Source organism: Canis aureus, chromosome 7 (genome assembly GCF_053574225.1).
Source record: "Canis aureus isolate CA01 chromosome 7, VMU_Caureus_v.1.0, whole genome shotgun sequence".
NCBI classification, from domain to species: Eukaryota; Metazoa; Chordata; class Mammalia; order Carnivora; family Canidae; genus Canis; species Canis aureus.
In genome coordinates, this window is record NC_135617.1 from 53,865,175 (window position 1) to 53,879,516 (window position 14,342).

At 41.1% G+C, this 14,342-nt stretch overlaps 1 protein-coding gene across 1 annotated transcript in view; it reads left to right on the forward strand.

The window, feature by feature from the left end:
• The first annotated feature begins 6,261 nt into the window (after window positions 1–6,261).
• Window positions 6,262–14,342, forward strand: part of LOC144316720 (uncharacterized) — a 35,841-nt gene continuing 27,760 nt past the window's right edge. Inside the window, 2 exon segments of the mRNA XM_077902609.1 lie at window positions 6,262–6,331; window positions 8,308–8,359. Of these exon segments, the coding sequence (XP_077758735.1) occupies window positions 6,262–6,331; window positions 8,308–8,359 (122 nt within the window).

The following is a 14,342-nucleotide window of genomic DNA, read 5'->3' on the forward strand; positions in this document are numbered from 1 at the left end:
AGTTTTCTTTCAGGTAAAAATAACTTTCTTTGTGCTAACCCACATCCTCTCCATATTCTCCTCCTCTGCTCTTCAGTGCCTGCTCTAAGGAGCCATCATCATCACCCTGAAAACTAAGTTATTTCACTGCTCAGAGGAGATTTTAAACACCAACCTTACAACATCTTCTGGGTCCTTGGCACTCTTCAGCAAACACACTGTGACCAACCTAGAGATAATCACCTTGAAAACAGCAGCTCTAGAAGTGTGCACAGAAAAATTATCCTCCCATATTTTCAAAGAGTGATCAAGGAAGTAGTACATCACTGTTCCAGAAGGTAGTCATGTGTTCCTAGTAGTAGAGTTGACGTGATCCAAAGTTCTATATTCTTCAGTTTGTACAATTATTCATTTATTCAGTGAACACTTTATCACATGTTTAACATGTGCAAACACTGCCCTGGAACTGGAAATACAATGATAAAGGCTAACACGTCCACATCGAGAAGTTCAGTTCAGTAGAGAAACAGAAATTTACCCTACAGATTGATTAGAGTTAGAACAGTAACTCAAAGTAATATGGGATCATAGAAGCCTAAGAGCTAAACCAAAAGGTAGGAAGGCATGGTCCAACAAAGCAAAGGAGAGGATATTTAGGCTGGGTTTGGAGGATAAGTAGGAGCAGTATTTATTTGTTTGTTTGTTTGTTTGTTTTATATAGTTGGTTACTATGAACCTTGTTCCAGAAAGGATTGAAGGAAATTTTCAAAGATTCATACAATATCGAAGGGTAACAAAAATGCAAAATACATTTCTATTCTTTTTTTAAGAAAGTGGAGGAGGGCAGTAATGGAAAAAAAAGTAGGGAAAACTAGTGGACCTAAAGAAAAAAATGAAATGCACACTATTAGATGTCTATGTATTTGTGAGATGAGGACCACAAATTTGGTTCCGACTGTTGTAGTAATCAAGTCAATAAGGAGAATTTACAGATCATATATGAATCATACAGTCACAAAACAGAGAAAAGAAATAAAAATAAAAGCAAACATTTTTCAGGATAAGCATTTGCAAATGAAAGAAGTCCGGAGGAAGATGAGTAATTTCCCGAGGTTTGAAGCGTAGAGTGGAATGAGAAGGAAATGAGAACTGGTGAAGCTCCCAAGATAAGGGGCTGCCTTGGCATGAAGACACTTTTATGCCACATTAGATGGAGCTATTAAAGGATTTAAGAGGGGTAGACATGGCCAGACATTTTATTTTAGGAAGCCTGTGATCCATCCAGGACAAACTCAAATGATATTGAGGAAGTAGAACTGATAGGACTATAGATAAACAGGAGTGTTGTATGGGTGTACTATACCACCAAGCCTTGGATGTTGCATTTCCCATCTATATGATGGGAATTTGATCTAGCCTAACCACCTATTTTTCATAAAGATAGATATAAAAGTAAAGTCTAATGTGAACTAATTTATCTGATTAATTTCCTCCGCCAGGAAAAGGAGAGAAAACTTTAGAACAAATTGCATTGCAATTGCTTGAGGTAAAATAGTGTGGCTTGGGGAGGGGTTCATAGCTGTGAGCAGCTGGAGAGGCAAGATGAGCACCCCTCTAACAGATTTGGATAAGGAGATGGGGGAGGGGGAGGATAAAGGGAATGGAATGAATTCCAAGATATATTTTACTTGGTTCAAAATTTTGCCCAGGGTTTGCCCAGTGGAGATGAAAGTCATATATATCACATTCAACCATTCAGCAGCATACACATCAGGCAAAACGATTTCACTGATAGAATGATTTGCTTTGAAAATAACATCTCTAGTTCCTGGGATTTTTTTTTCTTTTACTTTTAAAAATTCTGGTTCATTGTGAAGCTATTTCTTTTCACTATTTTTATATCTTTAACATTTCTTTTTCTAGAGCTATTTCTCAGTTTTAAAATTTTGAAATCATTTTTAATAAATGATTCTATTTATAGCCTTAAATTCAAAGTTCAGGGAAATTAAATAAGTTATATAGAGACAATTGTGGTACAGTAATAATTGATGATGGCTAATATTTATTGGGCACCAATTAGGTACCAGAGACTTTTCTAAAAGTTTTGAATTATTTACAAAATTACCTTAATTTTCGTAGCAACTTTTTGAGCCAATTATCATTAACAGCATCATTTTACAGATGAGGAAATTAAAGCACAGAAAAGTGAAGCACCTTACCCTAGAGCCAACTCTCTTCATGTTTCACCAAAATCACATCTACACTGGAAGAATTTCACCAGGAAAAGTAAACGTGCTAGTTTTCAATAAAATGGGTGATATTTTGAGTGCCTGGGTGGCTCAGTCAAGTCAGTTAAGCATCCAGCTATTGGGTTTGGGCTCAGGTAGCAATCTCGGGATCTTGGGATTCTGAGATCAAGCCCTGCCACAGTGGGACTCCTTGCTCAGCGAGGAGTCTGCTTCCCCTCTGCCTCTGCCCTCCTCCTGCTCATGTACACTCTCTCTGTAAAATAAATAAATAAATAAATATTTTAAAAAATGAATTACATTTGACACTCTCAAGTGTCCTCCTACCCTTATTAATAACAAATGATCATATTAACAATGTATTCCATTTGCTTTCATATTCTGTCCTCATAAGAACACTGTGAGGTTAAATGCACAAAAGCTAAGAATTTGAGGAACCATAGAAAAAGAGACAAAATAGGCGATCCCTGGGTGGCTCAGTGGTTTAGCTCCTGCCTTCGGCCCAGGGAGTGATCCTGGGGTCCCGGGATCAAGTCCCACATCGGGCTCCCTGCATGGAGCCTGCTTCTCCCTCTGCCTGTGTCTCTGCTTCTCTGTGACTCTCATGAATGAATAAATAAAATCTTTAAAAAAGAGAGAGAGAGAGAGAGAGAGAGAAAATTGTAATAGAACAGGTCTTCTGGCTTCCATTCTGTGTTTTTCCTAATGTATGAATTATTATTCCTAAAGATATAAACTACTTCTGGTTTCCTCCTGATTTATTATAATACCTTAATAGCTATGAGTCCCCTATCATCATGAATGGTCATCATCCCCTGTTAAATGACACAGAATATTCAGCCAGCTAACTTACAAAAATAGTATTAACTTCCCTGAGTATGTTCAAAAATTCCACAAAGAAATCTCCAGCAAAAGTAATCATGAAACTACACAAAAATCAGAAACTTAAAGACAAACCACTAAAGAAGAGTATAATACTACTACTTCAATTTTAATTTTTTTTTATGTTGCTATTGCAGCTGACATTATTGTTGCCATATACGTCTGAGAGTAGAAATCAGTGCACTCATCAGAAAGGGAAATTTGACAGTATCTGTCAAAATCACAAAACGTACACCCACAATATGCACACAATGCCCAAATCCCAGAAAGGTTACATTTGGGATTTGCTCTCACACAGGTACAAAAAATATTTAGATACAGATATTCATTGCAGCACTGCTTTGAACAGAAAATGATAGAAATAATCAGATAATAGAGAACAGGTCAAATTAATTATAACACATTCAAACAATTGAATACTATACAGGCAAAAGAAAATAAAAAGGGAAAGGCAATTGTACATGTACCAGTAAGGTAAGACCTGTCCCCAAGATATGTGAAGTGAAAAAGCAACAAGTAGGACAATACACATTGTATGCTACCAGCCTTGTTAAGGAAAAGAAGGTAAAGAAAAATATAGAAAAAGCAGGAGAAAGAAAAAAAAAGAGAAGACAAAATATATGAAATACATGAAATGGTTGTATATAAATAAAGAACTCTAGAAGGATACGCAAGAAAGTACCAGCAAGGTTGACTTTGAAGAAGGGCACTGAGTAGATAAGAGGCAGAAGTAGAAAGGACACTTACCCTTAAATACCTATATCAATTTGGGTTGTCCAAGAAGAAGCTTCCCACATGAGATCAGAAGAGAAAACACTTATGAAAGAGAAAAGGGAGAATGGTTAAGAGTAAGCAAGGAGATCCTTCTGACTGGGATACCAACTTGACATCTATGAAAGAAGAGAAGAAAAGAAGGAAGGAAGTTGAGGTAGGAGGATCCTGGGAGGGCACTGCAGCTCTGAAAAACTTGTAGCCAGGTTAACGGGGTAGCACAGAGCAACACAGGTGCCTTTTAGAGGGGTTCTGCATCAGGCAGGAATGGCCTGGTTCCAAAACTCGCTTCATGTCCAGTGCAATCGTGTGCGGCCTCAGCATGAACACAGGGGCATATCCCGAAGTGTGGCAGCTAGAGGCTGTCAGTTCACTACATCCATCACAGGAGCCCATAGAGGAGGCTGAGTGGCATGCCTCCATGGTTACCGAAATACTGTTTCATGTACTGCGATTTTAATTTCCTAGGCCTATGATGGAGCAATTTTATAGAGATGCTGTTGACTAAGAAGCTTAATGACATGAATTGCACATGCAATATTATTAAGCTGAAGAAAGATTTTAAACATAATTTATATGGTGTAACTCCAAACTTTCCAAAACAATATATGATGTATATGAATGCATATATCATGGTATAAATCAAGGCATAATCCCCCAGAAAATGTTGGGAGTGCATGCAATAAAATAACAGCTAAATATTGAGAATAAAAGTCATTCGTTTTATCTTTTCTCTGTACTTTCCAATTTTTTTTTTTTTAATTATGGTGAAGACAAAGTGCCTTTTTTTGTTTTGTACTGTTTCATTTTCAAAGAAACTCTACCAGATACTACAAACACTATTTGGCTAATTCAAAAGTGTTTTATGCCCCTTCTCATTTTTTCAATAGCTCAGGTAACTCCAGAAGTATGAGCCAATTATACCCTAAAAATAGGCTCTGTGTTCACTCCCTTGAAGTTCACAATGAATTAGACATTCAAGTCAATTCAATGAATGAGATTGTGGTGTACAGAGCTACAGAACCTATTCAGTTGTTCTATGTCTACAGGAAACTCTCTTATGAAGGATGAACTCCATAATATGAGACCAACACACACAAAAGAATAGAGAATCATGAGAATGCAAGGCAAGATTACAGACCTGCCTCTCTAGCACCAAGCCCATGACACACTTTTCAATGTCTACAGACATTACAGAATGAACTTATATTCTGCATACAAACAAGAGAACTGTTTGTATGCATGTCTTACCCTGCTGGTTAGTATATGAGTTCTTTCAAGGCCGAAGAACTGGCTTTATCTATTTGTCCTATCTCTATAGCATCAAGCACTATACCTTGTAATGGTACAAGTGTTGACACTGAGCACTTATAATTACCAGGTATTGCACTGTTTTAGGAACTAATATATAATATCTTATTTAATCTACACAATGGCCTATAAAATATGAATGAAAACTATCCCATTCACAGAAAAGTCACCAGAGGCCCAGGGAGGTTAACTAGCCTGAGATCACAGAGCTGGCAACCGGTAAAACCCATATCCTAAACTATATGAGTCAGCATTTAGTCAGTATTTGCAGCTAAGCATCATATAGCTCATGAGTTAGCAGACTATGGCCCATAGGTCAAATACAACACACGGCCCATTTTTGTATACCCTGCAAGCTAAGAAATGACTTTGTTGTTTTTAAATGGCTAGGGGAAACTTTTTTTTTTTTAAAGATTTTATTTATTTATTCATGGGACACACACACACACAGAGAGAGAGAGAGAGAGAGAGGCAGAGACACAGGCAGAGGGAGAAGCAGGCTCCATGTAGGGAACCTGACATGGGACTCTATCCCGGGTCTCCAGGATCAGGCCCTGGGCTAAAGGTGGTGTGAAACCGCTGAGCCACCCAGGCTGCCCAGAAAGATATTTAAAAAAAAAAGATTTAAAAAAAATATTTTTGGGGGGGACGGGGGGAGAGATATTGAGAGAGAGATAGAGACTGAGAGAGAGAATGGTGTGAGCACAGGGAGGGAGGGGCAGAGGAAGAGGGAGAGAGAATGAAAGAAGACTCTCCACTGAGTGGAGGACCTTCTGAGATGCGGGGCTTGATTCTGCAATCCTGAGATCACCACCCAAGCTGAAATCAAGAGTCAGAAGCTCAACCAGCTGAGCCAGCCAGGTGTCCCAGAGGAAAAGATTTTAATAATGTAGGCTCAAGTTGCTGTCGTGAATCATTCAGAATTTCTACTAGGAAAAGAAAAGGTTTCTGTTATGGATCCTGGGGAACATCATTATGTAAGCTAGGTGAGGGCTTTCAGAAGAGGCTGAGCAGATGTAGCTAGAGAAGTAAGAGAACAACCAAGGGTGATGTGGGTAGAAACCCTACGAGTATGAAGGAGGTGTACCAAAGTAAGGTGACGTTGAAAGCTGTTCTTGGATTTAGCAACAAGACTGACTTTGGTGAGCTTTGTGACTTAATTTCACTGTGGCAATAGAAGTGGAAGCCAGCTAGCGAGGTCTGAGGAGAGGGCATTGGAGTTTAGGACTGGAATTATTCCTTTAGAGATGCTGTGTTGAAGGAGTTTCTCAGGCCTTCTCAATGTGCTTCTGTTAATGGTGGGAGAGGGTTGGGTGCTAAGGCAGTCTGTCAGCCGCCCTGTGCTAAAGGGAAGCAGCTCATCTGCAAAAACGGACAAGCAGGTTGTAGACGTTACCACTGACCTTGACAAGTAGGAGCCTTCAACATAGTCATTTCCTCCCCCTTAGGATATATTGTTTCTAATGAACTGTGTGCTAGTAGAGAAAGGGGGCTTGTCTCTTCTTAATCCTGTTGATTCCTGAGTGCTTTCATTTTTCCCAGTTTCTATCATGTCAAGGATTGGAGGATGGTTTGTTCCGGAGCATGGAGAGGTCTTTCTTGCCTTATCCACCCCTTTCTACTCAGCTGGAGTAAAAGGGTCCTGAGGAGTAACTGCCCAAGGCCAAAGTACTTGCCGGCTGACCTTCCCAAACTTGGCTGATCACTTGGATCACCTGGGGGAACTTTTTAAAACACAGATTCTTGGCCCTCACTCTTGGGGAGCCTTAACTCAGTAGGTCTGAGCCCTACAAGTCCAGTTTATTTAAAAAAAGAAAAGCACTCTGGATGATTCTGAGGAAGTACTGGGTTAAGGCTTTCCTCTGTAGCAGCAGTGTGCAAGCTTTTTCTGTGAAGGGCCAGATAGTCTCTGTTGCAACTACTCTGCTGCTATAGTATGAAAACAATCCTAGACACTACGTCAATGAACGGGTGAGGCCCCATTATGATAAAACACACTGAAATCAGAATTTCATGTAATTCCTGTGTGTCCCAAAATATTACTTTAAAAAGAAATATTGGGCAGCCAGGGTGGCTCAGCGGTTTAGCTCTGCCTTCGGCCCAGGGCATGATCCTGGGGTCCCGGGATTGAGTCTCACATTGGGCTCCCTGCATGGAGCCTGCTTCTCCCTCTGCCTGTGTCTGCCTCTCTCTCTCTCTGTCTGTGTGTGTGTGTGTGTGTGTGTGTGTGTCTCATGAATAAATAAATAAAATCTTTAAAAAAAAAATGTCTTTCTCTAGGCTGTTTTACTCCTGAGCGGTAGCACGGAGCAGTCGTTAGACAGGGGGAGTCGAAGACAGAATGCTTCTGGTTCTGCTCCTTCCTCTCTGCCTGACTTTGAACAAGTCCTTAACCTCTGTGTCTCTGAGTCCTCCTGTAAGATGAGAATAACAACAATCATTTGCACATCACAGAACTATTGTGAGGGTATGAGTTTTTGGCAGTGGTTCTCAACAGGGGGGCGATTTTACCCCCACCCCTCACAGGACATTTTACAATGTCTAGAGACATTTCTGGCATTAACAACTGGTGGGTGCTACTGGCATGTGCTGGGTAGACTCTAGGGATGCTACTCAAACCTCCTACAAAAATGAACAAGACTGCCTCCATGGCAATGAGTTATCTGGCCCAAAATGTCAACTCTGCTGAGATTGGGAAAGTCCAGTTTACAGATGTAGATTTCATTAGGAAAATATCTGGCACCTAGGAAATACTATGTATGCATTAGTCATTATTGTTATTATATCCAACTGTACCAGGCATTTCTATTTGAATGTGCACGAGCCATCAAATTCAGCATGGGCAAAACTAAACTCATTATTCTTCCATGCACTCTTAATGCATCTCCTGCTGGCCACCCTTCTCAGTGCTGGCACAATTGTCCACCCAGAGGAATCACACCATCAATTCATTTTTCTCTCTCGCTCAAATCCTAATTGGCCCCAAATCCTGTGGGCTTTACCACCTATAATTGGTCTCAAAACCATCCTGTTCTAGTCCTTTACCAAAATCTTTGCGTTGGCACAGACATTGGTCATTTTCACTCAGATACAGCTATCCCTTTCTCCCTCTCCACAGGCCACATTCTTTCCAGGCCCTTCTTCCTACAGCAGCTGGAACCACCTTTCAAGTAAAGATTCCTAAACAGTCCTAAGCCCTCAGGTTTTCAGGTCCAGGGCAAGAGCAAGAGGAGGTCTGCGGTCTGCAGCCCACTGCTATTACATTCCATTCTCACCCCACCTTCCACCCTCACTGGGAGCTCCACATATGCATGTGCATGCACACACACACACACACACACATCCCCTAAACAGTGTTGGGGCCACCCCTGAGGCCTGGACACTCATGGAGGTGTGAAGCCATCTGTGAAGTAGGCTCAGTGCAGTTTTGGCAGGGACATTGAGGGTCCTAGGTATACAGAATGCGATCTGGAATACAGAGAAATCAACTCTAGTTGGGTATGTCCCTTCATCCCCTAGACTCCTTGCCTCTGAGAAGGAGCGTAGCCATAAGAACAAGTGGGATCCTCTAACAGAACCATTGCATGTGGCTGTGTGGTTTGTTCCCTGAACATGTATGGTGTTGAAACAGCACATTTTCTACCAACCAACTGGGAATGCTGGTAAAGAGTTGTACCCCTGGAGAAGAGGGACCAGTTTTGTAATTTCATGTAAAAGTACCCTGAAATCTGCTATGCTTAGCATGCACACAAACCTTTTACTCTTAGCTTAAACTCTTACTCTCCAAGCTCGTCTGTAGCCACTCCCTTTCTGACCTGCAGTTAAACTGACCCCACAATTCTTTCATGTGTGCCATGCTCTCCCTGTCTCCAAGTGTGCATGGTGTCTACAAGCCAGTCCCAACCCTGCCTTATCTACCTCTAAGGCTCAGCTCAGGGATGACCTCTACTGAGAAGATAATCCCTATTTTATTTCCATGCCTCCGTCCTCACCAAGTCTTCTATTTCTCACATCGGTTTATCTTTTGTCTCTCCCACTAGGGACTAATTTCTTGAGAGCAGAGATTTTGCCTTAATGATCCTTGATGCCTAGGTTGGTGTCTTGCCTAATAGGAGATTCTTGATAAATATTTTTTTTCTTTTCAAAGATTTTATTTTATTCATGAGACACACACACACACACACACACACACACAGAGGCAGAGACACAGGCAGAGGGAGAAGCAGGCCCCACGCAGGGAACCCGACGCAGGACTCGATCCCAGGTCTCCAGGATCAGGCCCTAGGCTGAAGGCAGTGCTAAACCACTGAGCCACTCAGGCTGCCCAATTATTTTGAAAATAAACAAATGCACACACCTGAATGTACTATCATACTCTGACAATCAGATGATAATAAGAAAATAAAAATAATAATAGCAGCAACATATATTGGATCCTTACTTTTTCAGGCATTGTTGTATTTTTAATATACTAACTCATTTAATCATTATCACATGACATAGACAATGATTTTTGCAAACTGAGGCACAAGGATGATAGGTCACTTGTCTGAGTTCAAATAGCTAGTAAGAAGAAAAAAAGAATCTGAACCCTCTGGGTTTATCACTCTCAGAGCCCGCCCTTTTCATCAATGTATTAATGTATTATATTGCCTCTCATAAAGGAGCAAAATTCTAGACAAGTAAAAATCTATGGATTTGAAAAGTACCAGAAGACTAATATTCTAGTCTAAGTGCAAGCCCAGTTTGCTGAGTATTTGGGGCAAATTATTTTAATTTCAGTGTATTTTTAGAAATAAAGAAGGAAATAAGAAGCCTTCTTATCTCCTCTCAGAAAACATCCAAGCTTCCCTTCCCATGGTCAGTTGACTTGGCCACGCACAGTCAATGTGACAGCTATGCAGCAGGGGCTGGCAGACAGGAGAAATACAAAATGTAGCAAGACATCAAGAACATAGTCCCCTTCTCCCAATACTGCAGCAACACCATCGCTATAACTATTTAAAAAAAAATCTTCAGATTGGGCAAGGGTCAACCAAGCTGGAGAAAAAGTCATCTAAAAACCTAAAAGCCACCATATTACTTCTTAAGCAGGAGGATGTTTAACACAGAATTCCAAGAATGGAATGAATAACCTGAGTTAAACCTTCCCTCACAGGAGTTGGGAAAGGGCCAAAAAGAAAAAGCAGGCGAAAATGATAAATTGTGCTCAATCTTAATAAATTTGCAATTTTGCTTAGAGCCTTTAAGGCAGAAACCATCTGTGTGCCTCTGAGGAAGGGGCTGGTACAGGGAGCAGAACCCAGTCCCATAGGTAAGCCAGTGTGGCTCCAGCCCTGGGTTGGGGCACCCTGTGAAGGGTGTTGCTTCTATTTACTTCCCTCCTGGTGACCATCAGCCATACGGGATCTGCTCCGACTTGTGTTTTCAGCAGAAATGATGAATTATTTTTACTGATTTGTTCCCACCTTCTCTTGCCCTGGTCTCAGCAGCCAAGGGAAATAAGAGAGAACATTGTGCCCGTCGCTGTGCCCTTGTATATATGCATCTGCTGGCCTTGTGAACTCCATCTGTGGCTTCCCAATAAAACAGACACCTCGTCCGGATGCGAGATGAAACCTACATGCAGCTTCAGAAACAGTAACCAAACAGAAACTAATCAAACTGACCCATCTTGGGAAAGGGCCCCAGGGTGATCACCCCCACTCACTCTCCTTCTCCACCCCTAGGTTTTCCTTCTTCTTCCATGGCCCCACAAATCAATAACATGAAACTTATAACTTAAGCACCTGTGGTGTCTGGGTGAACTGTTAATTATGAAATTTGGATATACCATCTGGGTTAACATTTGGCTGAGGACAGCTGAAGCTCTCAGTGCTTCTGAGAAAAACTATGAATATTTCCTCTATTAATTATTATACTATTTTCCCCAGCTGGCATTTCCTCGCCTGTCCTCTCTGCCTATTCAAATCCTAGCACTCCTCCATGGTCCCGCCAAGCCCTTCCTTCCCCAGTATGCTTGCTCTGCCTTTCCAGCCCACGTTAAGAATCCCAGTTGCAGTTTTAGTCAGTATACAAAAGTTCATTCCTTAAATGTCTTCTAATTGTCTTACATGGAGTAGCTCAATGCTATGGCCACGCAGCACGTCATCATATTCCTTTTTATCTCTCCTCATCCACAGCACAGGGAATGAATATGCTTTTAGCACTGAATTTCACAGACAGTTCAGGGCATTAACAAAACTGAATCACCAATCTCTTAAGGGCAGGTACCCTAACGTGTTACTCTGTGCAAGAGTCCCAGCACCAACTAAATTATCTGAACTTATGGTAGATGCTCAACGATTTGAAGAATGAAAAAAACCCTGCATGGGATTCCCAAGACTCAGAATGTATTTTTCTAGTCAAAGCTTTTATTTTTATAGAAAAGAACCAAGAGCCAGTCGGTGGTAAGACAATATCAGGCGTTTCTATTTTAGGACATAGAAATGAGACCCTCCTTTTCTCTGCTTTGTACTCTGAGTTCTTTTGCTATACTTGGGCACATCATTCTTGGCTTCCTGACCCTCAAGTGCCCTCTCTTGACCAGCTAATCACAATTACACACACAGAGACTTAACCACAGGTTATTGGATCCTTTCAATGCCCTCTCCTGATTATGGTTTTCCTCCAGAATCTATAACCAGAATGTCTCCCCAAGACCCAAGGGCATCCTTTCAAAAATTACTCAAAAGTTGGGTTTGGTTGTGTATTTGTTTCTACCAAACTCTAATTGTTCGTTTGGTCTTTGATTTTCTCAGACATCATTATGCAGTTACCATTACACTTCTAGCCCGAAGAGCTGGCCACACAGCTCTCCTCAGAACAGCTGCCAAGAGTGCCAGCGGTGCCATTTCCCAGGCTGAGAAGAGCAGGGTAACATTTCTCCCTTTCAGGAACCAGAACTGCTTTGTTTTTTGGTTTTTGTTTTGTTTTGTTTTTAAGCTTGAGGTAAAAGGCTTTTGTCACATTTAAATGAGTACTAAAACCCGCCCCCCCAGCCAGAATGCTATCACGTTCTCTGGACCTGCCATTTCCCTCGCTGCCCTATTTATCAGAATCAGAGGTTCAATGGAAGCTGTCCATGTGAGGGCCCAGTGGGCTCACCCTGACATGCCAAATATTTGGAAGGGTATCAGTTTAACCTCTCGCTCCTAGGTGCCAGATGCTTCCAAACTTTGGCCTATAAACTATGCATAAACTGTATAAACTGTTTTCTAAGAGTATTGTTTGAGTCTTCCATCAACTCTGAGTGAAACGCCAAGAGTGACTAGAGGCATTCTCAAGAAAGAGGTGACAATAGCTCATGCCTTCCCAAATGTTACTAATGGTCTAGACTTTCTGACAGGACTGGTCATTGGCAAAATTGCACCGTTCACCCTTCTCATGATAGGCATCTCCTATTTCGGAGGTTCCTTCCACCTCAGATCCTCAGGGCAGTGATCCCCTGGACGTCTGCAGTTTCTCTATATGCTATTTACCATTATGCTCTCCACTAAGAAGGACCCCTAACATTGGACATGTCTGCCCATCCCTCACTCTCAATCAAATTTCACCTGTGTTATCCCCTGAAGGTCCTGATTTCTGATAAAATAAACACACAAGTTATGTAATTCTGAGGAGTTTCCTTATCCTCTCTGCATCCCAGTTTCACCATTTATAAAAAGAGGGTTGGTTAAATTGTTCCAAAGCCTCTTTCTGCTCCATATGATTCTATCATTGAACTATGACAAGGGGCGGGGGTACAGGAGCTGATTAATATGACTCCCACACTGTACTTGTTCTGGGTACACATTTGATAAGTACCTTCTAGAAATGATATATTTCAGTGAGGGCAAGTTCAGGCCCTGTGGCAGATCAATGACGGAGAAATTTCTGACCAGACAGAATTTCTGGCATCATTTTCAGAGATATCAAGACATGACAGAAAGAGCCCAAGTTTGATGTCACAAAAATCTGGATCTGGATGCAACTCAACCATTTACAAGTAGAGTGACCTTGGGCAATTTACCTCAGCTCACTGAAAGTCAATTTGCTTAACTATAAAGTATCATAATGCTTTTTGCAAAGAGGTGTTATTGTTGTTACTATTGTAATGATGAATAAAATAAGAAAATGTATAAAGCCTCTAAACAATACTTGGCATACGAAGCATATTCAGTAAACATTAATCCTTTTTTCATTACTAGTTTATCCAAATTTACTTTGCATATGCAAAAACTCCAAATTACTTCTTTTGACTAATCCAAACTATGAATCTTTTCCTTTTCTAGAATGAGGCATGAATTTTTAATGTAGTAAAAATAATACCACCCCACTGATGAGAAAAAGCTAACTGAAAATGACATATAAAAGACATAACTCAATCCTTCCATAGCTATTTGTTCTGTATTATTTCGGAGATCTGGCTCCAAATTTTCACTGCGCCAGGAGGCCAGATTAGCTGGCCTGACCCCAGAATGTGCTCAATTTGCAACTATCTAAACACACAAAACTCAAAAATGTCCTCTTCCCTAATTCTAATAGGAAAACAAACAAACAAATAAACAAACATACAAAGCAAGATTTCTTAAACATGGATATAGCACCTGCCTCCCCCAGCTAGCATCAAACCAAGTCCTAGAAGATAAATATTGCCTCATTTTTTCAGGAAGAAGTCCAAAACCACCTCCATCCTCCTTTCCCTGTAGGCATTTCCTTTTCTCATTATCTTTCTTACAGGGAAATTGGAGTGCACAGTCCAGTGAATCATCACTTGAACAAATATGGCTCCAGCTGTGAGGAAGCTGAGGAGAGAATTCTCAGCATGGACATGGTTGGACTGCATGGGCCTAAAAAGCCCAGATACCTTGGAACCTGGGATTGCAGGCCCTCAAACCCGTAGCAGTAAACTTTAGGAAAAATGAGCATGTTGCTCTATCATCACAATAGAGGAGAAGGCTGCCAGAAACCAGTTATAGGGGCAGAATCATTCTGTTGCTCTCAGAAGTTGCATGCATGCTGGGACATGGCCTTGGGAGTAAGCTATGCTGTCTCCGGTATCCTCTCCCTTAGGCTCATGTACCTCACGCTTGTCCCCACACACCTCAGAGTCTCCCTTCTCACTGACTTCTC